This window comes from Falco rusticolus, chromosome 2 (genome assembly GCF_015220075.1).
Source record: "Falco rusticolus isolate bFalRus1 chromosome 2, bFalRus1.pri, whole genome shotgun sequence".
Taxonomy (NCBI): domain Eukaryota; kingdom Metazoa; phylum Chordata; class Aves; order Falconiformes; family Falconidae; genus Falco; species Falco rusticolus.
Window position 1 is genome coordinate 45,762,664 of NC_051188.1, and position 24,906 is coordinate 45,787,569.

The 24,906-nt window shown below is 34.9% G+C and overlaps 1 protein-coding gene across 20 annotated transcripts in view; it reads right to left on the reverse strand.

The window, feature by feature from the left end:
• MYCBP2 (MYC binding protein 2) overlaps nt 1-24,906 on the reverse strand; it is a 200,770-nt gene that overhangs the window by 132,456 nt on the left and 43,408 nt on the right. For all 20 annotated transcript variants that reach the window (XM_037377066.1, XM_037377073.1, XM_037377077.1 and 17 more), the window contains exons 6-17: nt 24,645-24,887; nt 24,293-24,364; nt 21,409-21,505; nt 16,987-17,060; nt 15,677-15,815; nt 14,782-14,858; nt 13,007-13,211; nt 9,674-9,838; nt 8,793-8,951; nt 7,837-8,041; nt 6,976-7,121; nt 4,834-4,935 (exon numbers count right to left, since the gene is read on the reverse strand). In XM_037377066.1, coding sequence (XP_037232963.1) covers nt 4,834-4,935; nt 6,976-7,121; nt 7,837-8,041; nt 8,793-8,951; nt 9,674-9,838; nt 13,007-13,211; nt 14,782-14,858; nt 15,677-15,815; nt 16,987-17,060; nt 21,409-21,505; nt 24,293-24,364; nt 24,645-24,887 — 1,684 coding nt within the window. The remainder of the gene's footprint in view (nt 1-4,833; nt 4,936-6,975; nt 7,122-7,836; nt 8,042-8,792; nt 8,952-9,673; nt 9,839-13,006; nt 13,212-14,781; nt 14,859-15,676; nt 15,816-16,986; nt 17,061-21,408; nt 21,506-24,292; nt 24,365-24,644; nt 24,888-24,906) is intronic.

The window sequence follows — 24,906 nt, forward strand, 5'->3', positions numbered from 1 at the left end:
TTATTTTAGTAGCTCAAGTTAAAGAGATAAGCAAAGGAGAGTCACTGTTAGACTGTAGTGCTGTTATTTTAAAGGAATTGCTATATAATGTAAAATGACATTCACTCTCTCCCTTTATTCTTTATAGAATGCTTTCCCATAGTTAACCTGAGAGGTTAAACATCCATAGCCTAGGAAATGTCAAGATTAGCTTTTTTTTCTCGGTCCTGCAGGATCCAGGCCTTTTAAAATGGACTTTGTCTGGCAGTGAATTAAGAGCATGAAGGAAAAAAATGCTTACCTACAAAAATAATTTAATATTCTAGAAAATTACAATGGATTTATTAAATAATGCAGTGGACTACAGGAAAATGTACACAATTACTATCATCCTGCATGCATTGCTTTTGCATTCTTGGCTGTCTAAGCACTTAGGCAAAACTATCTAAGAGCTTACTGTTTGATTTGACATTTTGATTTTTTCTAGTAACTTTCCCTAAATAAACACTATTCAGCAAGCTGTGATTACAGAATACTGAAATCTATGATCTCAAATGGTGACTTCTACATCAGTGCACTGAATTTAGCAGGCTACCTGAAAAAATAGTACACGACCACAAAACTGAAGATCATATCATGAAGAAGAACACACATGAGCAGCGTAACTTAAGGTTGCACAGGGAAGTCCTAGGTTGGATGGTACTTTCTGTTGTAAAAACCTACTTTTTGGCTTCTGGAATACTTGTAAGAAATATTCACAGACAATGTCACTGTGCTGTGCAGGCACTAAGGTTAATTGCAGTTTGCTTAATTTGTTCAAAACAATGAAAATAAAACCAGGACACATGCCTCTTCCTGTGTTTTTAAAACTCTTTTCTATTGACACTTAAAAATTGTACAAATCAGACATGAAACAAAAATTTTTAGGGCTTCTTATAGGGGGAAAAGGAGATGCAGGCTAGCCAAAGGGCAATTTGGGGATGATAGAGAATGGGATGGAAATAATGATTTATGATAATCTTAACTTTGACACCTCTTGCCTTCTGAATACTTGACTTTCTCTATATTGTTAAATAAATGTGAAAGATGTATTTCTGTATATAAACACATAAGGTAACTTAAAACAGTAACTATAAACCAGAACTGTTCTCATTGAGTCTACTGCAAATCTGAGTTCTGAAACTATAATATAAATACCTCTACTTTAAAAATCAATTTTATTAACAATAATCACCTCTTTCAGACAATAATCACAAACTCAAGTACAACAATGTAATTTCACAGAACCATACCTACTGGTCATTAAGGACAAAAACCTACAGCCTTCTCTTGAAAGCATTCTTAAACAGAAAGTCATGTATGGGTCTGAGATTGTTTTGTTTCAAGTAGAAAGATTTGATTTTTTTTGGTTTGTTTAAAGAACTTTGAAACAAATATAACCTCCAGGTCCTGAAAGCAACAAAATAAATATGTAACTAAACTATAAAAAGAAGCTGTGCTAATATTTAATGAAAAATACTGTATTTGAATAGATAGTTCTGCTGTATATTTAGGTATATGTTCAGCAACGAACAAAGAATAGTGTTACTGACAAACTGATTCCAAGCCCATAGTGGCTTGGACAGATGTTAAACACTTTTATATATTACTCAACCTACTATGGTAAAACTGAACTAACCGAATCAGTTACACTTCAGAAAAATCAAAAATTGCCCAAATATACGCAGACTCAGATAACATTGTCTCAAAACACAGCAGCTTTCACTAAAATCAATCAATCTCCTGTGGGTTCTTTTGTTGTTCAAAATAGAATAAGATTGATGGAAAATAATTTTCCTGTTCTCTAAGGGCATCAAAAGCTAAAACTTGGTTAATTACACACCAAATCTCTATCTCTGTAATGATCATCTAAAAGTAGGTTTTTACATCATAGGCTGAGAAAGAGAAGTAGTGAAATACCAGTGAAGCACAAGACCATTTATTATCACCATAGTAAGAGCTATGTCTGTGGTTTTTTAGCTTATTAGGTAAATGTATTTTGTTTAAAAAGCTATTTTCAAATTCTTGCAGCTTTCTGAAAAAAAAAATTACCTTTAAGCAGTAAGTTAAAATATTTGACTACTTCTAAATTCTAAAGTGAAACATCCATCAATAATTATGTAGAGGTATTATGATATAGCATAGATGCTGTGATGAATACAGCTGGCTTTATTTCTCAAAAGGTCATACACCACACTGAAAAATGTGGAATTGATTTTGAGCCTTCTTCACTGCTCTTGTCAAGCCATTAAGCTAGAAGCAGAAAGGAGCAGCTGGAAGAAGTAGTTCTACCACTACCACAGAAAAGAAGCAAAACTGGTCACCTGAACACACTGTACTTTATGAACTGGAAAGAGTAAAGAAATATAACCAATATCAAGAAACTCTTAAGTTCTTTGAAATAATAGATTTATTATCCCAAACTGAAAAATATTTTCCACAGTTAATTTTAAGAATCTAATATTGATCCTAATATGGATCTAACTAAGGATCAAATATTTAAGGATCAAACCATTCTATGATTCTTGACTCTCAAAAACTATACATGCTTTGTTTCTTACTGATCTGGCATAAAAGAACAAAAGCCGCACATTAAAACACTACAACCCAGAAATCATAAACCTGACAAAAAACCCACTGTGTACCTGAAGGAAAGACCCTAACAGAGCTAGTCTGGCCTTTAACTGACTGAGCAATGCTTTCAGAGAAGTAAAAGGTTGGAATCTTTCTTTGGATCTCTAAATAGCTATTTCATTAATAAGGATTTGTTCAGTTACATATGCACAAATACTAGAACTTTTTGAATAAACTAAGCAGTCTGCCTATTCTTTTTAACATTAATATAATTAATTATTTTTCAGGTTGCAAAACATTTTGCACAGCAATACAAAAATCTAGTTGATTACTTAAATATTCTTGGTCTCTCTCATGAAAAGAGGATTATAAGGGTTCTCAAGAATGGTGCTGTTCTTTCCACCAGCTCACGGAAAATTGTAGCATTTGGATGGAGAGGCAATAAAACAACTTTTTCATATAATTGTGTAAATCAAGATCGATTATCAAATCAAATTTTCATACTTGACTATGTAAATCAGGATCTTTAAGTATTTGTCGAAACACTATTCCTAGCTTTATCACATAAGTCATTCCAAACTGGAAGAGGAGACTAATCTCCAAGCCTTCCAGCTAGACATACCCACTACCTCCAGCAGCCACGTAGGTATAGCATTTCAATGTTATTTTGATAGAGAATACAACATGATGTGTGCCACAAGCTGTCCAGCAACATCTTTTTAGCTACAGTCCCTATACACCTATCAACCCAACAATAGCAACACATTCCTGATATTGATCACCCGAGACTTAATTAAATCCAAAATATGATTTATTTTCTTTAGAGACAGATAGCATACAAAAGGGATAAACTGCTCTGGTTCTACTTCTAACCACAGAAATGGAAGCAAACTGAAATGTTTCTCTGCTGCTCTTTTATTGTCTTCCTTTCTTTTCTTTTTCTAACTGAAATTTACCTCCCAGCTCTGTCATCATTACCTGTCTGGGCTGAACAGCAGCAGGTTTCAATAATACCTGGGTAATTCAATGAAGATTTAACAAAAAATAATTGTTAGCTGTACCTAGTATTTGCCAGCAGTATGCAATGCAGCTCTAACATGACCTAGATTAAGGAAGACAAAAGGCTTCCCCTCTCCATGTCACAGCTAAAATTAACCATAAAGATTCAAAGAAAAACAAATATTCCATCCTCTTCCACATGTATAGCAAACTATAAGCCTTCTCTTCCTTGTTGCTCCTTATTTGTGTTAAAACCAGTGATTTCTTACTTGCAAGTGAAATAAAGCCACAATTTGCCCCACAAGGCTCACTGGCATGGAGTCTAGGAACTAAGTTTCATCATGGTGTGCAATTTGTATCTGAGTAAAACCAGTATCTAATTCCTAAAAGAAGAATCAAAATGGTATTTATGGTATTATATATTTATTATTCATACATATATGAAGAGCATAGCATTCCAACAGAGCTGTTCCTCTTCACAACACACAATAATCTTACCAATGACATCATCATGCTTCATAAAATATTATAATTTATGTCAGTTTAAATCTCTCAACTTTAAATATTTACCAGATTAAGACACTGAGGTATTTTAAAACAAGAACAGTACTAAAAATTTGTTAAAGTACATATTGTTTATGTAGAAAATCAGCAATACTTCCTGAGGTAGATAATACACAAGGAAAGAAAATTTTGAAATTACGCAGCGTTTTGTTTTTTAATTCAGTCAGTGTGTCAATTTTTTCATGCTATTCAAATGTAGAAAAGTTCATTGTATGAAACAAGAAATTCTGATTACATATTGTACAACATAGATTCATTCATTTAAAATAATAATTAAACAATTCATATTAGAGGTAACTAGCACTGGACAGGTTTGCAGTCATTTCTATTCTTCATATAAAAAAGCATATAAAAATATGCTTTAGCATCTACATTTTTAAAAACTATTATTGAACTAGGAAACAACAGAAAATGAAAACTGACTATATGAAAGTAATAAAAAATGCTACTGTTCACCATTAAAATGCTGATTCTTATGAGCAGACTTTGTTAAACATACAGATTTTTTACAATTTTCCAGAAGCATGCTAAATAACATAAGCTATCCATTTAGGTTCTGATTCTTGTTTCATTACTGTATTGGCTCACTGGAGGAAAACTAATTAATTTTCATTAGAAAACAGACTAAGAAGTTTGCTTGAAGTATTCAAGCCTCTTATCAATAGGAAAGTCACTTACCTCTTCCTTCTTCCAATCTATGTCTCCTATTTACACGTTGCCGCTTTTCTTCTTGCCGTAACTGAAGGTGTTCTTCAATATTAACTCCAGGAACAGGTACAGCTACATAGATTAAGAAAATAAAATATGTAAAACTATCTGTAAAAATTTTTATGATGGTAATAAACCCTAGAAGAAGTTAAGTAAAGGAAAACTGAAGCCTACTTACTACCTGCATCTTACACTGCTCTCACACAGTATTTAAAAATAAAGAAAGGAGTTGAGTAAATTTGGAAAAGAGTTTTAGGCCTTATCTCTGAATTTCCTGGTTTTCATGAATCTGCCACAATTCCAGCATCACTGAACAGTATTTAGCACATACTATAAATCTGTATGTGCCTAATAGAAGGAAATACTCAGTTACGTGTTGTCATTGTTATCTCAATTTTCCCAAAAAAAGTTTCAGAAAGGTTTATTACTAAAACAAGCATAAAATAGCTTATATTTTAAAAACGTTTTAGATAGATTAGATATTTTTTAAGAATGGTTTACCACTGTATGCTCTGTGCTTACTAAGAGTCTGTATGTAAATCTTATTTAGCAAAATAGGTAATTTAATAGAAAATTGAAACAAAGTGAAAAGCACTTTTTAAAACAGAAAGCATGACTTGAATGAACACAACAACAAAATTACTAGAAGCACTACCTTTTTCCAACGTTTCTTCAGCAAACTGCAAGAACCTAAATAAAATACACCTTGCCCCCACAATCAAACAAAAACTCCAGCTGGAAGTACTGTCACTTTTCTACAGAAAAATGTGGTCAAGTCCTCACCTCAAACTATGCCAAGCCCAACACAGCACCAAAGAGCTGTTGCCTATCCTGCTGGGAGGGCAGTTATCAAAGTGGAGGTTTGCACAAAAACTGTAACTTCTTCCTGGTCATGCATGAGAACAGGGCTGTGAATCAAAGCTGCAATTCACCATCAATATAAACCTACTTCTGTGATAGCCATATAAAAGAAAATTATATTTAGAAATATCTGTTTGGAGGAATCGGGAGTGCACAGTGAGGTTGTTTGGGGTTCTTACTGTTAATTTATCAAGAGGACCACTTCTAGTTTCTATTTAACTTTTGCTTGGGGAAAAAAACCTCCCACACTCCAAGTACAGCATAAATTTTCTATTGTTACTATTCCACCCCCACTCCCTACCCCCAATAAAATATTTATACATCTCATCAATTTAAGTCATGCATTTGATTTTTTTTTGTATTCCTTCTCTATAGCAAATACTATATCCATATATCCATGCAGGACTAAGGGCTCTACATAAATCTAAGCATTAACAAGAAGGAAGGAAAACCTGACCTCCAAAAACCTGTAATTGCCCAGTAGAGAGAATATAATATTAAAAATGCTGGGATAACAGATCTTAGAAGGAAAGACTCCAAACTGTATTTTCCAATAATCATACTAGTTGGCTTTTTTTCCCCTAAGGTGGGTATTTTTGGGGAGGAGGGCTGGGGTGGGAGGTGTTTGGGGTTTTTGAAAAGTAAATTCCACATTCCTGGCAGCTCTTTTTCTCTGAAAATTTATAAGAGAAAAAATAAAAAAGTTTTCAAGAAACAATATTCCCCATCTTCTATGTAACTACAAAAAACCCTGACAAAAAGATTATAGAAAAAGTTTCAGGCTATCAAAAAAGAACAAGAACAACTTTCTAGTATCAGTATCATAACCACACAAGACAAAATGGACACAGGTCTATAGTAAGGGCAAGTTTAAAATATTTCACTTACCAATGTGATTCCACTTTTCTATTTCACCAATTAAATCTACATGATAAACCACATTTTACCCATTTTAAAAATATAATGCTAAAACTATTCTGTAAATCTAAAAATTCAGTAATTTGATTGGAAAGAAAGAACTGCATTATTTAAGATACAAAGTTTTATCATACAGAAGAATGAAAATACTAACTGAAATATTAACTGAAAAGAACAAACCCATTTCTAAACTAACCTATTATTCCAATTCAAGTTTCAAAAGTCATCAGTGGGACTGAGTTTATTAAAGAGCGTAAACAGATCTACTGAGGAAAAAAAAGGTGCAGCAAGAAAGAAAATTAAAAGCCATCTTGCTAATTTCATGTCACTTACCCAACAAGAGATCTAAAGGTATCATCTCTTTTACAGCATCAAGGATTCCTCTTTGCCTTGCTTCCTGGCCATCCAGTTCTCTAGCACATGCCTTGCAGCAGCCACATACAGCACAGCCTGACTCACCTGAGCCACAGCCACAGATTCTGCAGCAAATAAAGAGTTCCTTTATCACTATCTTCTATTTCTGTGCTTTACTGATGCCTTGGTAATTAAAGCATACATTATTTATTTGTTCTACCTCTGGATATGTAATTTTTCCTGAGATAAACAGAAAATATAGCTAATTTAAATCCTAGCTGCTGTTCCATGGTGCCAGAGAGCACACACTAACCATGCATATCTGAACTGACTTCTCAGCATTAACTTTTCTTCATTTAATTAAACATACACAACATGAAAACATGAACAAGTTAAAAACAAGCACAGGCCATGCTGGATAAACAGTAATGGCAATATGTAAAGCAGTGGCCCTTTATGCAGCTCAACCCCAAAGTAACAGATAAAAGCAACTGGAAGAGCAAGATAAAAAAAACTTCCATCATAGGATGAAGAAATGTTATGCCAAAGCCAGCAGCTCTATCAAGAAACAGATTACATTGGTGCTCACATACAACAGCTTCTAGTAAAGAACTATATGCTAAAGAAATGTTAAAAAATGAATTTAAACCTAAATCACTTGAAACTATCACAAGCCATACACAAAAATTTTAGCCTACTTCTGATTTTAAAAGCAGACTATTTTTAGATATAATGTTACCTTAAATGGAAGTTTAAAACCACATCGACTCAGTTTGTATTCAACACATGCTTTAGCCATTCAACACACTATAGCAAGTGTATTTCCATATGTTTGCTTACCCTCCAGGCACCCTGTCAGGACGCCCACTACTAACACAGCTAGCTCCATAGCCTGTGCAATCTCCACATACAGTGCACACCATACACTGTTCCAGCTTCCATTTATGCATGCCTGGAGGACACATCATGGACTTCTCATCTTTTTCATCCAGTTCCTCTTCTAGGTCTTCATCCATTGCTGTTGCCATGTTCTCCACACCAAAACCTAGTCAAGATATTGAAACAAGAAAGAGCTGTTTTCTGAGGCCAACAGTGGCTGCTGCAGAAGCTCTGAAGAACACACGCAGATCAGGTTTTAAAAGGAGTGACTAGGCATGCCTGCTTTGCATGCTCAGCCAGCACAACGCCTGTAAAACCCCTCTGAGCACAGGCTGGGGTACATAGCTATGGTTTCACAATGAAAATGGAAATGAAACATTTATATTCAGTATACGAGTAACAGGTCATTTACTCATCACATATAACATATGCTAATCCAGCAAAGATGAACAGGTATGACTTTTCATACCTATATTTAGGAGTAACGGAAATGCTCGGTTTTCTGGAGAAAGATATAGACTTACAGTCATGCCCTGTTTGGGCAAACAACAGCCTCAAGACTGATTGAAAACAAGGAAAGGTAGAAATTTTTTTCTTACTAAGACAATGGCACATAGTAAGACAAGGAGTGATGAGGTTTGATTTTACTCATTTGTTTTAAAGAAAAGCTTTTTCACTGACAAAAGTAATTGAGATTTAATTTTTTTTTTTAACATAACTAAGTTTATTAGTATGTGCAGAATACCAAATACCTGACATTCAAGTGAAAGTATCCATACCTGTGTGTTTCTTTAAGCATGTTGCAGGTACTTTAGCTTTAGTATTGGAGTTATATTTTATAATAAAATGCTTAGCTATGTTTTCACTTGTAATATTTTCCAGCACACAAAACAAAAGGAAAAATCTAGGTCCTTCACCTTTTCCTCCCTGGCTCATGGAGCCTGTGTCTCGCCCACACTGTCCTTTATTATTTACACCAAATGTCCAAACTTCTCCATTCTTCATTAACACACAGGTGTGAGCTTTGCCCATGGCTACTTGAGTCACAAAATGGCCTTTCAAATCTGTTACTAAACCTATAAGATATAAAACAGTTGAGTGGTAAATTGTACTTTCTACCCAAGAAGGAACTTTCAGAGACATAACAAAACTGCTAATGGATACTGACAATTTTTGAATTAACAGCAAAGGAGAAAAGCAGATATAAAAACCAAGTTCTAGAATAAGAAGTGAAAGGAGAATTAGGTCTAGGCCATTTATCCTGCAAGGAAAGGAAAGCCAAAACCAAACCAAACCCTGCTGCAAATCACTTGTTCTGAAAAACAATTCTAAAGGAGTTGTAATGCCACTGGAGTTTATTTCTTCAATATTTTATTTAAATTGAGATGCACTGGATCACCTGCAAATTCAAAACAGGCTGTCTTTTGAGCAAAGGAACATATAAGGCCTGGTTTTCTGCAGCCTTTGCTCCTGACAAAACATGTCTCATTTCTGTTGACTTTTCCCTGTGTGGCCTTCTAGTGTCAGATTAATACAACAAATAATTTATTTTTTCTTCTCCTTAGTGGAAGCATTTGTTTGGGCATTTGTCACCAGTGCTGCTATACATTTTTACAGAACTTAAGGAAATTGTCTTCTCTTTCTATCCTTCTGCCATATTTGGCTGAATCAGCAGAAATTCAGAAATTTAGTAGGAGAGTAGGAAACACACAAACATCATTTACACATGTTAAAAGCTTCCAGACTCATTTCAATTACTCTAGTTGAAAAATCACTTAAAAGAAAAATATTAACTTACTTGTACTATCGGAGTAAATGGCATCTTTTCCAAACATGTAGAGTTCTCCATCTTTCGAAATTACAGAACTGCTTCCATTATTGCATGCTGTAGATATGACAATCTTTCCCTCCATTTTAATAATTTTTTTAGGCTTATATGGTTTTGACTGCCGTCTGCTTTTAGCTTTAAATAAATAAATAAGTTGCAAGTCATTCTACCAAAATCATTTTCAAAGGCACAATAACATTTGTTTTATAATTAGGGGTTAGTTTTCAGACTGCTACTGTCATCTGTATGATTTTTAATGGATTACACCGGTTTCTTTCAAAAAATTCAACGGCAAAGTCATGATGAGATAGGTATCTTCCAGGAATGATTCTTTAAGTTTTTCTTTTATATATAGACTGAACTAACTTTGTGAACTTTACAAAGCAGTGCATAGTAAAAAAAGAGTCCTCATTGCCATGTGAGAAGAATATATATGACAATATATGCATAAGTTTACAGGGAAATGTTGCACAAGTTCTTTACAAGAAAAATATTAAACTCTATTAAAATCATTGTCCCAGTTTCAGCTGGGATAGAACGAATTTTCTTCCTAGTAGCTGGTACAGTGCTATGTTTTGAATTTAGCATGACAATAATGTTGAGGACACACTGAGGTTTTAGTTGTTGCTAAGTAGTGCTTACTGTTAGTCAAGGCCTTTACAGTTCCCCATCTGCGCCAATAAGGGAGGTACACTAGAAGCTGGGAGAGAGCATAAAAAGGACAGCTGACCTGAACTAGTCCAAGGGATATTCCATACCTTAGAACATCACGCTGAGTATATGAACTGGGGGGGGAGTTGGCCAGGGCAGACCGATCGCTGCTTGGGGACTGGCTGGGCACCCATCAGTGAGTGATGAGCAACTCTGTCGTGCCTCACTTGGTTTTCTTGGGTTTTATTCCTCTCTTTTTAATATCTCCATTGTCATTACTATTATGACAATTTTTTACATTACTTCAATTATTATAGTGTTCTTATCTCAACCCACAGGTTTTACCTTTTCCTGACTCTTCTCCCCATCCCACTGGGGGGGGGGGCAGGGAGTGAGTGAGCGAGCAGCTGCATAGTACTTAGTTGCAGGCTGGGGTTAAACCCTGACAACAATGTTTAGAAAACCTCTGAGTCACAACAGATTCCCACAGGAAGAAAAAGGGAATAAAAAGTGCTAAAAAAGCCCTACCCCAAAATCACTATTTCCAATCTGGTCTCAAACAAATCAGTAACAGCGTAGCTAAAGACTGGATAAAAGAACTAATAGCTATCATTACTGTCGGTGATTCCTCACCCAAGTCAAAGAACTGCCAGTTACTTTCAGTTGCTGACAGTTACCAACTTCCTACAAAGAACACGTACACATACTGTTGACAAAAACCCAGTCTCCCTGCCCAGGTTTAAAAGAAATAAGGGGACTAAAAAATAAAACCTGTGCATATCCACTCTGAGCCAAATTAAAGAGGCGAAGAGAACCAGATGAGTCAGAAGAGAGCTGAATTTATAAAAGAACATAGAAAGACCATCATCAGGTCCTTGAGCAGATTCTTCAGTAAGAAGATCTGGTAAGCACTGAATCTTCTCATTTAATTTTTGCTACTTAAAAAAAAAAAAAAGTAGCAGCAGCAGTTTACTTCACAGTGCTAAACTTCTGTGTCATCTGAAATTGTAGATTAATTATACAACAAAAACAGTCAGTTTAATTGTATTCTGGATAACTTCCCAATAACCGTGCAAAGAAATCTTGAAATTTATGCTTTTAAATATATTTCCTGAAATATTTTTGCTTGAATCTCTTAAATTTACTTTACATTTACTGGAGAAAGTAGTATGATTTTGTCCAACACAATTTTAATTAGATTTGCATTTAGGAAGACTCTAAAAAGTTACTACAGCACATACTAAGCACATACCAAAGTACTACTAGTAAATTCCCCTCACTCTGAATACATTCAAAAATCCACACCATATGCATTATCAAACCTTAAAATATGTTCTTGACTGCATTTTAGTTATATTACATGAGAAAACACAGTCTTGGAGAATACTGTCAGTGTAGTTAATCTTTTACAGGAACAGTAAGCTAACTATGCTTTCTTTCTGCATGAGCTATGCCATACGTCACATATGCAGCCTGCTGAGTTTTTGTTAACAGCTTTCTTGAAAGGTAAAATGCCTACACAGTTGATTGAAACAAAGCTGGACTCTACCATTGCTGTTTATCAAGACTTTAAATCTATTTTTACATTCTATTTTAAATAAATTTTAAAATTCTAACCATCTACTAGTATCCAAAGACTTAAACAGTACTCAAATGTTGGTATAAAATTCATAATATTTCTAATTGACTGCACTGAGGCACAAATATTTCAGTCTTATTAAATCTGTGTTTAAAATCTATGGCTAGCAGATTGAAGTTTTCCACAAACTCACCTTCTGAAAAATATATTAATTTCAATGGTAACATTAAGTTACATTATTAAAGAAGGACATTATGGAGAGATTCATTTGAAATTGAGTTAGGCTTGTATAGAAATATACATATTATCCTATTAAAATGTACACGTGAGGCTGACAACTCAAATATCAGCTTTGTTTTAAGATCTTCAGGAGCTAGACATTTTTCAAAACTTTTTTTTAAAAAAAAAATATTAATCTAACACAACATAACAGAATAGTCTGTTTTCTAAAGCGAAGTATTTAACATCAGAGCAGATCAGAGCTTTAGGTCATCTAAAGGTAACTTTCATTGTCTTATAAAGTGTATTTCAACCTAAACACACAGCTTCAGAGATCAAAACTAGGAAGTCTGATAATTCTATATTGAAGAGGCGTTTGTTAGTCTGAAGACCAAATTAATCTGTCTTCTCTAATGTCTGAAGAGTTCTGCTCGATCAAGCACAGAAGACCATGCTTCTACAATTCCTAATCAATGTACCTCTGCATCATGGAGAGGCATTAGCTGGCAAAACATCGATTTCCAAAGTTCTCTAAAACAACAGTGAAAAGGCTAAAGTTTGGCTCTTCAGTTTTTGAGACAAAGTTCCACGCAGACAGCATGGCCTCTTGACCAAACTTATGACTGCCTTTCCTCAGGACAACTCTAAAATAGCACTCCCATGATACAATCCAAACTGTGGTAAAAGATCATAAACATCTCTAGCTGCGAGAGGTGGTGGAATTGGTTGTCAGGGTGCAAAACTCAAACTCAATGGCATGCTTACATGGTCTTGGAAAACATTTAAACTCTTCAAATTAAAAGGTGGTTAACAGGCTTTTATCAACCATTGGTCAAGCAAGTGTAAATACATACTTGATTCGCCATCCTCTCCCTTACTAGCAGAACCTGTGAAGAATATGCTTCCATCCTCAGCAACAAGTAAGGCGTGTGAGCCATCATGTCCAACAGAGAACTGAATAATCTTTGGAGATTTTGTGATTGGGAGTTCAACCCATTTTCCTGCTGAAGGACCACCTTGTTTGATTCCAAGGCTCTGATATTTGCCTGTATAATAAATCTAGGAGAAAACAGTTCACAATTTTTAGTTATGCCACAGCACTTTAAACATGCATAATTTTTGAAGTTGCATTATTTTTAAATCCCATCACTTCAAACCATACAGAACTTTCCCTGAAATTGTTTACAGTATTTCAATATCTCTATTCTAAATTCATGAATTTTGACTTAATGGGGGAAACATTCTGATTAGATACTGTTTTGAATTGTGCTTTCTACTGTGCCACAGAGTTAGTTTTCATATATAATTGTTTGGCTAAATGAGTTGAACACACAAGAAAGAACTGTACAGAAGAAACTACTCAGAGGAAACCAAGCATTGAAAACACTTAAAAGTTAACTCAGTGTAAAACCAAGATGGGACTATAACAATAAAAATAGTTTAAAATACCAAATTACTACAAATTTTCATATGCTTTGACACATTTTTAGAACTTCTTTTCAGTAAATGCACAGTGGCCATTGAGTACATAAATAACACAGAATAAAATATTTCACATGAACAAACACAAAACTACTGGTTTGGACTAAAAAGTTTCCTCTAGAACCATGCTACTCAATAGTAATATAAAATAGGTGTGTTAACCTACGTGGGCACCTAAAGCCATTTGTCATTGTCTTATAAAGTGTATTTCCTACCTAAACACACAAATTTAGAGATCAAAATTAGGAAATTTGTTAATGTCATACTGAAGAGGCATTTGTTAGTCTCAAGTTCAAATTAACCTGTGTCCTCTAATGTCTGAAGAGTATTGCTTGATCAAATTCTGTTTCATAACATTAAATTTTTTTAGGAAAACATAGTTAAGTTTATTTGTGAACATTTTCACCAGTCTCACTGTTTTGATAGCAGCAGAGCAAGGCCTTCATTCCAAAAAAGCAACACAATTCTGAACAGAGAAAAACAAGGAACTATGCTTATACAAGTAAAATAACATCAGTTTCCCAAACCAAAACAGAACCACAGTAAATAATGTAAAAAAGTCATAGTCACAGTAAGCAAAATTATTTCTAAATGTCAATGAATATGCAAATGTCTCAGAAAAACAGCCTCCACCGAGCAGAACCAACATATCAAATCATTAAGAACAGGTTTAAAGAAATTAATTGAAAACTTTGCCTAGGGAAGATAGTAATTTTCAAAAGGATTGGAAAAATCAGGCTGGGATTTAAATAAATGACTATGGTCAGAGTGCTTACGTAAAGTTATGAGGCAAAAAATTTTGCAAATGTGCTATGTGCTAATACATCATTTTAGACAAAAGGTAATTTTGTCCCCCAAATCTAAAACAAAGCCTCACACCGTCTTTAAGTAAGACTGACCGTAGAAATTCCTGTAAATTTCAAGCCACAGATTTCTCAATGGTTCCAACACCATCTGTGGTTTTAAATAACCATTTTCCTTTTTCTCTTTAAAGTAGGCTCTGAAAATGTATTTAAATAGTGTCATATAAAGTCTTTCTAACATACTAAAAAGGCAAGAAGCTATTTTGGAAAACAGTAATTAAATTAAAAGACGTGTAGATATACATTGGTGTAGTTCGTTATTTACTACAGAACATGTTCAGTACCTTTCCACTAGCAGTTTTCATTAGTGCAAACTCTCTTCCAGCACCAAGGACAGCTGATTCCTCATCAAACCCTGTACCTGAGTGAGTAAGATTGTGTTAACCAGACAGTTTAACCAGTCGGTTTCACAGACAAGTTTACAAACGTAACTCTGCCCGGGACAGTTTGTCATAACAATAAGTTCTAAGAAAGTTACAAGTGAAACAAAGTCTTGCTGCCACAAGAAGGCTTACAGGGCTAGACTTGACAGAGTTGTTCAAAGAGGTAAAAAGCACTAGCATAAGAGCTACTGCGCTTGGTCAGAGAAAAGGTCCGTGTAGCCTTTTTGTTCTGATAGCACCAAAAGCAGAAACCTAATGGAGAAAAAAAGACCCACAACAAAGGCCAAGTCATATCTCTCCAAAATGCCTTTGTAGGAACCAACATTATTGCATCTCAGACTCTAATGCAAAGGTGTTTTTCATGTAATTTAATATCTTTCAATACATTTCTGTTCCATTAATCCAGCCAACAGTCCTTTTAAATTTTGTAGATTTGACCCAAAACAACAAGGAGTTCTATAGTTTATCTATGTGTTATATGAGCACCATTATGAAGTCCAAGCTTCAAACAATTATATATTTATTGCACAACTAGAGGAAAATACCGGAAAACCATTGATCATGCTACAGATAGAAATGTGGTTTCAAAATGTGTATGTGGATTACTATGAGTCAAATAACGCTTAAGCAGTTTCAAAACCCTTGTACTTCTCCACCTGTTTATAATGGACCTATACCTTCTTGCACGTAATAAAGGCAAACAACAGGAAGGGCAGTGTTTTGGTTTCATTATTTGAATTACTAGGGTTTTATTAACCTTCACAGAAGAGAACTTACTTCACAGAAGAGAACTTACTGATAATGTGCAAGTCTTTCTCCAAATCAAACAATGAGATGCCACAGGCATGTAGGCATTTTCTTGCAAGCTTAAGCTGCAGCTCTTGTTGCAGTACTGGCTCAGTACTTGTTGCAAATATTCGCACTACAAAGCCATCCTGCAATAAATAAATAAAAAACAACCTACTTTATACTGTATAATAAATGCATTAATTTACTTTTTAAGGCCTAGGTGCCTCAGGATAATACTGCTTCAGAGCAAGTTATCAGAGGACACATTGATAAATGTAACATTATTATACAGGAGAACAGAAGAAAGTGTCAAACAGGACGAGCTGAAGATAAGCATCTGACTGACCTTAAACATACTTTGAATTCTATGAAAACACTATGAACACTATGAAAATGGTGAATTACTATAATTAACTCTGAATCTCACCACAGAAATATTTATAACTATTCACATTTATCTTTTATGCCCTCCTGATCCAGAACCCAAAATTCTGCATCGCAGTTAAAAGTAACTGCTTTAAAGAGTAGCTAAAACAGGTTTTTGTTTACAAGTGTAGATCAAGCATCTTCATCTGGCCATGTTAAACGTTGTTTTATTAGCAGGGAAAGGGATTAATCCTGGTTCTCTTATAGGTGCAAGTTTGGCACTTCTTGCCAAGCCTGTATCACCCCATCCCTGCCCTATCCCTGTTTTACAGCTTTCTCACTGTCAAAACACAGTGATCCATCCAGATCTAAAAATGTAATAACTGTCTGCCAAACACAACACAGAACAGCTAGAACTATTTTGCCCTTAGTAGAAGCACTTACTTGCATTTCCATAACTTTGGCCAATAGGCAATTTTCATATAAAAATCTATCCGAATGTAGTATCTTTCATACCTCTTCTATTAAATCTCGCTGAAATTCCCTAACATGTACCAAAGCAATTACAAGAAACTAAATTAGAAAAATAAAAATATATAATTAAGCTCTAAGAAGCTTATGCCACAGAGATCCTGGAGAACAACAGGTTAAAAAAAAATTATTCCACGTATAAGATTTTTTTTCCTCAGAAAGAGCAACAACATTTTCCTTAAAATTTATCTGAAAAATAAAAAAACCCTGAAAAATCCATCACAAATTAAAATTGTGTGGGTAAATACCAAAATATTGCTCCTTTATGCACAAATATGGTAGTTTCCCCATTATCTCTAGTTACATGGATTTCTTCCTTAGCAAAGAAAAAGCCAAACATTAAGCAAAAAGGACGCTATAAGTATTGTAAAATAAAACAATTCAGTTGAAAGAAGTTTACCCATCATATGTAACACTTACATCTCTAGATGCTGCTATTTGATTAATATATTCTCCATCAGTGAAAAGGATATTCTGCCCTTCAGTATGACAATCTGTGAGAAAGATGAAATGCACTGCATCAGTTTATTTTAACATACATAACACACACTGTTAATCACACTATGAGAATTCTAGTTTGCCTGAAGAGAGATTAGACTGTTCTGATAACATGTTATTTTATGCTATGATCTCCTCTCTCACCCAAAGTATATAATACTCCTTTGTTCCTTTAAGAGTTATTAAAGCACTTTCCATTGTATGAAACATAAGGGATTACCTCAACATTTAACTGTAAGAGCATTTAGTATTCACCTGTGAGGGGTATTCTAAACTATAACACAAATTCTAATTTTCTGGGAGTGTTTGTCTTTCTCCTTCCCCAAAGATCTTCCACCCCCCCCCCCCTTTTTTTTTTTAAAAAAGGGCCATTATCTTTAAAGAAATTTCCTCAGTCCAGCATATAAAACTTAAGAGAAATAAATGAAACAGAATTCATTATTCATCTCATTTTCCCATTGTTTATAAAGTTTGCCAAATTATTAACTGAAAATTAGGGGTTTTTTGAAAACTACAAAGTATATACTTGAATGCATCACATATTTATTGAAAATGGGTCAGCTATTTCCAAGAAAAAATGGTAAGGAAAGAATTCTGCCCATATTAGGGTAAAAATAAAAAGACCACTTCCTCTGCAAGTTTAAGAGTATGTCCCTAACACCATCTCTTTTTCCCTTCCTGCTCTGCTCTAGGAGCTGCTAACAAAGATATTGATATTATATGGCTTGTAAGATGTTTGTTTCACTGATTGCACACAGGAAATACACCTCTTCTAAAAATATTCTGGGACAGCTACTTTACACTCTAAATATCTGCTTCATAACCTGAACAAAGATCCCGTATCAGTAATTTTATCTAATAAATTTAATGCTAAATGAAGCACATAATAACCTTCTGTCATAACTAGCAAGTTTGCTATTTTTTGCTAGCTAGTTGGAATATTTTGTAAAAATATTACACCTGAAAAAAACACCACAGTATGCACAAACCAATAAGCTTGTTTAGTTTTTCCTGCTGTACTGCCCAGTCTAATACACTATCTTATCCGGAACAGAATATGCATTAGGTGGCCTTCTCTAATTTTCACATCTTGAAGTAACAGTCCTAAAGTAGACAACCTCCCCCGTAGAGCACATACAGGTATGAATCACAAAGAGGGTAAGCAGCAAGCAGGATGGAGAATCACAGATACACTGAAGTCTGAAATACTGCTCTCTCAAATATAATCTTGATTTGATGACCAAGGTCAGTTCACGTTACTAATTCTCTATGTTGCAAAGTGATATTAGTGATAAAACAAGAGTCATCAATAACTTGAAGAAAAGTTCCAAAAAGAATCTAAATGACATTTCTGAAAGGTTACAGGAAGTTGGTAAGTATTAAGATCCTCTGAATGGTTGAAAATTACGTGTTCACATAAGTGTAACCGTCAAGGAAACAAGATATTCTGGCCACCAGTTGGTCCATATTACTCTTTGGCCTACTTCTTGAGTCATTTCAAGAAGAGGAAAGCCCCCAGGTAAATGTTTTTGGAGGTTGTTTATATGTTTATATCTGGGATGTTGGGGTGTTTTTTTTCTTAATATATGTTCTTCAGAAGACTTCCTAAAAATTAGCACATGATTAGATAACACCCAGGCCCAGCATTAAATATCTAATCAATGGGGAGATTAGAAACTGGAAAACAAATGGAGTATCTGCAAAAAGTAGGGTAGTGTAGTGTCTCAGCTAGCAAAGAGCTCTTATCTACAATTGTGGTCTTACTCAATCTGACTGGAAATTACTCTGGGGATGAAGATATCAAAGGTTTCTGTCTGGAGATTACTATAACAGAAAGTGCTTATGTTTTATTTAAAGGTCATAACTACCAACATCTGTTAAGCACAGCCTCTGCAGAGGCTTCCCGAGAAGATAACTGTCAACCATCACCTTCCATATTTACACAGTGCATCCTGTGCCTGCTGTTTAAGTACTCTTGAGCTTGTCTAGGCTACCCTCAGCAGTACTTTTCTGACTAAGTGAATAGTCCTGAGCTCCAAGATATTCATGTGTAAATTCAAAGAACAATGAAACCATATACCATGTAACTTCAATTTCTTCAGATGAACACAGCAATCTTTCTCTCAGGTATGTAGTAAGCATTACTGTTAAAGAAACAATCTAGAAAAAAAACCCTGTAAATTCCGGTCCAATCACCTAGAAAATCTTATAGAATTCAGAGATTCTTTTATGATATTTGGACTGGGAAGACAGCACCACATCTCAACTACATTGTATGAAGCTTAGCAAAGGTGTTAGATACAAGAATGTTGACACAGCCTGGCAGTTCCAGATACATTGTCAGATTTGCTAGATCATCTATCAGAGTGGAAAGACTGCCCTTTGAAATAGAAGTTTACGGTTTCAAGAAACTGGTGGATCCTGCTGTCTGAAAAAGGAGAAGATAATATTCTATAGTTCACTGAGCTTTCTAAGGTCATGTGACTTCTAGCTGGGATCAACTCCTAATCACATGTCCTAATGAACTCCTAATCTCCTCCCATCCCTGTACAAATAAATGCAAATACCTTATTTAAATGCATAATCACCAACCCAGGCATTTGAAAGAGATTAACTCCAAACAGCCATGTCTGAATACCATACCAATTAGGAACAAATAGTTGGGAGTCAGATCAGTGTTCAGCTGTTAGCAAGGTTACTGTCTTCTAGTTCTTTCCAGTATGGTTTTTCAGAACTACAACATGCCACAGGTTATTATTGAGGTTACAGTGGGGCAGCCACTACTGCTTGGAGTTACTTATCAGGTATCCTCATATAGGTCACATACTCCGCCCCAACCCCCCCCCCTCTTAATTTCTTTTGTCCTAATGGGAAACTGAAATAACCAGAAGTGAACCCCTTTGACTTTGTGCTAGCCAAAAGACTAGGTCATATCTGCTCACATTATAACATTAAGATAAACGTGTAGAAGTGTAGAAAGTAAAACAGCAAAGTTCAAGGCCTGAAATACAAACGGTAGGAGTTACAAAGAACACCTGGCATCCACTTTCACACCATCACAAACCATACGAAAAGCAACTGTGTGAAATAGTTTCAGGGATTTCTGACTGGGTATTCCCACAGTTGTAAGACTTACTTTTGCACTGAAAGATTACTACAGTTTTGTTTAGAAGGCACACTCATTTAATTTGCACCTTTTTATAGTATAAACACAAGGCTGTCTTGCAGAATGACACCTGTCACTCAGATTTGCAAAAGAAAGCTAAAAGCTTAGAGGTACAGACTTTACATGTTCTCAAGTGTCCCTCGAGACTTGCATGAGGAGCACCGATTTGTTTATCAATGGTAACATAATTGAGGACCTCAATGAACCCTACTGTTTGAAGAAGGTGCCTTGAGGTGAAGACAGTGTAAAAACAGCCCTACAAGGCAATTTGTCAGGTCCTTGGAATGTGCTCTCACTCAAGACTTTTCATACAGCCCCACAAGGACCAAGCAGCTTAAACATACATCCACATTCTAAGGACTTGCAGAAAGCTGCATAAACTAGATTCTACACTCATAGTTTGTCTTAAAAATGATTGCTTGTGTTTGAAGTACAAAAAGCCTAGAGAATTTTTCTGAGGTTTCAGTCAGTGTCTTCTTATTTATGTCAGGATGCAACATAAAATCTTTCTTCTGATCTACAGAATAAGCCTGTCATTGCTCGATCAAAAGATATTCTTGTGCCCTTCTACTGTTTACGTGAGTGGTTAGGAAGAGATGTTTCACCAGGAAGCTAATTAAAGCGTGTTCCAGGAACATCCTCATTTTCTAAACAGAGACCTAAACCCCAACAACAACACCACCACCCCAAAACAAACAAACAAAACCTACAAAACAAATAAACAAAAACCCACCACCAACTTAAACATCAGAAGCATAGCCCATCAGTGTTCATTAGCCTCCTTTGTTCTTTAGATACATTTCTATGATATTAAAAACTTAAAAATTATTTTGGTCAGAGTTTGTAACTACCTACATGTAAGAGATACTGGAAACAAAGTCACATCCAAGCCAAATGCTCAAACTTCAAATGAGGAAGAAATAAAAATTCTCTAAGAAGGAAGTTAAGCTCTTGGAGTCTTTAAATTAAGATGACCATACATTCTAAAATGTGGCAGCATTCTTCCAGTAGTTGGAGTAAGAATGAAACACTGCAGCTGGTCTAATGAGGCAAATCAGTCATAAAAAAAGCAGTGTCTCTGTGATCTCAAAACCTGTCTCAATTTCTCTTCCGCTTACCTGAAAATACATATCATATAAACAGTAAACTATAACCATCTTACATCCAGAGGATCTTACCTGGCAAAGCAACTGTACCATCTTGTTCCAGAGTTTCAGGGTTTATTCTTATGGCTGTCATACTGTGATTATTTGCATCTCTATATAATAAATAACCCTGGTAAGAGTAAAAATACATATATTGGTACGAAAATATTCTTAAATACATCAAAGGATATTGTCAAAAAGTTTAAAAGTGCAATAGTCATTTTAGGTATTGTTTAAACATTTTTGAAACCTTTTACCACAAATCTGCTTAATTTTGATAATCAACTTTTTTCCATTAATCAAATTCTGTAATAAAAAATGGAAATTTGATCCCCTTCCTCCACACTTTCTACATTCTGTAGACCAGTGTGCTAAAGCTTGTATACAGCTTTTGGAGTCACACGTAGTAATGCTGTTCTTCATGTGTATGCAATTACAGTTAAAACCTACAGCCACAGTAAAAACCAATGTTCCTGTCCCCGCTATCCAAATCAACAAAGGACTCACAGGAATTCCAGGAAGAAAATACATATATAGCCCTATATAGAGAGCGATCATTAATAAATATTAATATAAACATTAAAAACTAGATAAATTTTCAAATATGTTAATTAACTACTTTGACTCCCACACTAACAAGATACCATGTATTTATTCTTTCTGAGCTCTGCGTCAAAGAAATTCCTGCAAAGTACAGCGTGATTTTGGTGACAGTAGCCATGACACAAGGTTACATACAATGAGTTCTTATACTTCTTACGTTCCAGCTCCTAACCAGACCTAGGGGAAGGGATACTCAGGACTAAAGATTTCCTCTTTCTGTTTCTCCACATGCAGAATACCTTCATTTCTGAAAAATTACTTACTCTGGTCAGCAACCCATGTCAAGAAGTCTCCTTTGGTATACCAAAACAGTGTCTTCCCTCTGTTCATATGTATACTTTTTTAAAGGTTTGATTCAGTCACCATTTTAGAAGGTTTCTCAGTAAAAATATTTGCCTATCTGAAATTCACATTTGAGGTTTGTTGTTTGTACCTCTAACTCTGAGTGCACTTTTAAACAAACACTTGAACTAGATAGATTGCATAAGCCCCCATGTTTGCATAATGTGCATAGATCCACAGTAGTAACATGGCAACTTTGCTCTTGCATCTTTTAAGATCCTACAACGCCTGTGAACCTTTCAAAGGCTTTGAGAGAGCAGGGTAGAAACACACGTGTGGAATTTACACTTACAAAGCACTTCTGCTATAAAAGCAGCTAAAGGAAAGGAACAAACGTTCTCACTCAAGCAAGGTAGTATTCACCTACAGGAAAGCTGTAGAGGCCAATGTGAACCAAGTAATGATTCTGACAACAGTAGTGTCATAGCAGGAGATATGACAATGGCTTGTACTTGCTTGAAGCATGACTGGCCTCAGGTGGGGATTCTACACATCTACATATGGACCCATTTCACATGGAGGTCACTAAGGCTTAACCTCTGGATATCTTCATTTGTCAAGGAGTCACAGACCCTAATTACAATCATCTAACAACAACAGAAAAATCCAACCAATCCTTTTCCTTCCATCTAAACTACTTGAATTTTTCTGGATAAATCTTTGTGAAACGAGGAAAAACAAACCCACAAAAGCTATGAAAAGTAAGTTAAGAGCATTAAAGTAGACAGAAAAGAATCAGTCTAAAATAACATATGATGAAGCAAGAAAAATCACTTGAATTTGAGCTGACTTAACCTAGCACCTGAAGGGAAATGAGACTGAGGGTTTATCTTACCTCTTTTACGGACACATACTTAGCAATAAGTGCAACTTACACATCTTCCTATAAATATAGCCCCAGAGTGACATTTTTCCAACTAGCAATGTCTTTGGGTACAGTCACTGTGTGAGTGCATACACCTGTACAAGCACTCAAAGAACATCAAATATATTTATAGCTATGTACAGATGTGTAACTCTATATAGTGAAACTGTATGGATCCTATTCCCTTCCAAACTGATAAAACAGGCTCCTGAATGAATGCATCCACACACATTTGTATTGCACCAATATACCTTTCCGTGATCTGTTTTAACACTAAACAAAACCACGTCATGTGTGTGTGTGTATATAACTGTAATAATAGAATATATATTCATAATAAGCCATTTCACTTCAAAAACGTGAAAGGAGTACAGTTAATTTCACACTGGGACAATGAGATCACTCAGTTGATAGTAAATATACAATAAAAATTGCTCTAGGTAAAAAAAAATTAGGTAAATTCATTGTTCTCTGAAATTTAATTTTTGGTTTGCTCTAGGTTTTTTTGTTTGGGAGCAGGGAGAGAGAGCATGAGAGTGTGCACACTCAGTGGTAATAATAGGATTCTAAAAAAATCCACTATTTTTATGATGAATGGCAAAGGTATAAAAAAAGGTGGTTGATATTCCAGAAACCGACTAATTCTAAAAACACAAAACATCCACCAAATATAGTTAACTCTGCAGTAGTCATTTACTACAAATATTTTAAAATTAATTTTCATAATTAGATATTTTGCGTATATTTTTAAACTATTTTGTTGCAACAGCACAGTTTGCATCCATTGACTTCTTTATTGAAGAAGCATACATCAATTGATTGTACAAGTCATTAATTTATGTGTTAAACCATTGTATTTTGAGAAAGTATTTACAGTGACAGCACAAATCAATGACAAATTTCATTACTCCTTTCTACATGCCAATACCATCAGATGTTCCTAATTTTCCACAATTTAAAAGTCAGTATCAAAAAATTTATTTTTATAACTAAAGCCAAAGGAACAATACAATACCCATGCATCTTACTCTAAGCCAAGATCTATTTAAATTACTCATGGGGGACTGGGGATGGGGCACACATTTTATGTTTTAAATATTCACCTACCTGAGCATAGCCTAACCAAGACTTTTTTTCCTTTCTGTTTTTGATGCGGGATGTAGAATTGTATATATGGCCCTGAAAAGCAAAAAGCTCCAATCATTTAACAAGTATCAGAGCAACAATTTTACACAAAATAATTTACCATCTAAATAACAATGTATTCAACCATATTGAAGAGTGAAAATTTTAGGAAAATGCTGTAAAATTTTCATAGAAATCATCACAAAAAGGTTAGACAAATTTAAAAGAACTGATCATTAGTAAGCTACAAAAGATTCTCAATGGAAACAGGACATCATAAAAGTTATGTTAAAATATTAACTATCATTTGTCAGACAAGAAGAAATCACATTACCCTCACTGTGCCGCTATATCCAGAGCCAATTTTGTAAAGTCCATCTTTACACAAAAGATACAGGAAAAAGCCATCACTCTGAAGGAGACACTGGTCGTCTTCATCTACCGATATTTCTTTCAATGGCCATTTGTGCATCAAGGCTGCCTTCTTTATCCCATTACTGAACCAGTCCTGGATTTGGATTTTGCCTACCAAAACTGCCTGTACACTCCGCTGAAGAGAGTTTAAAATGGTTGGCACCTAAACAGTAGAAGAAATA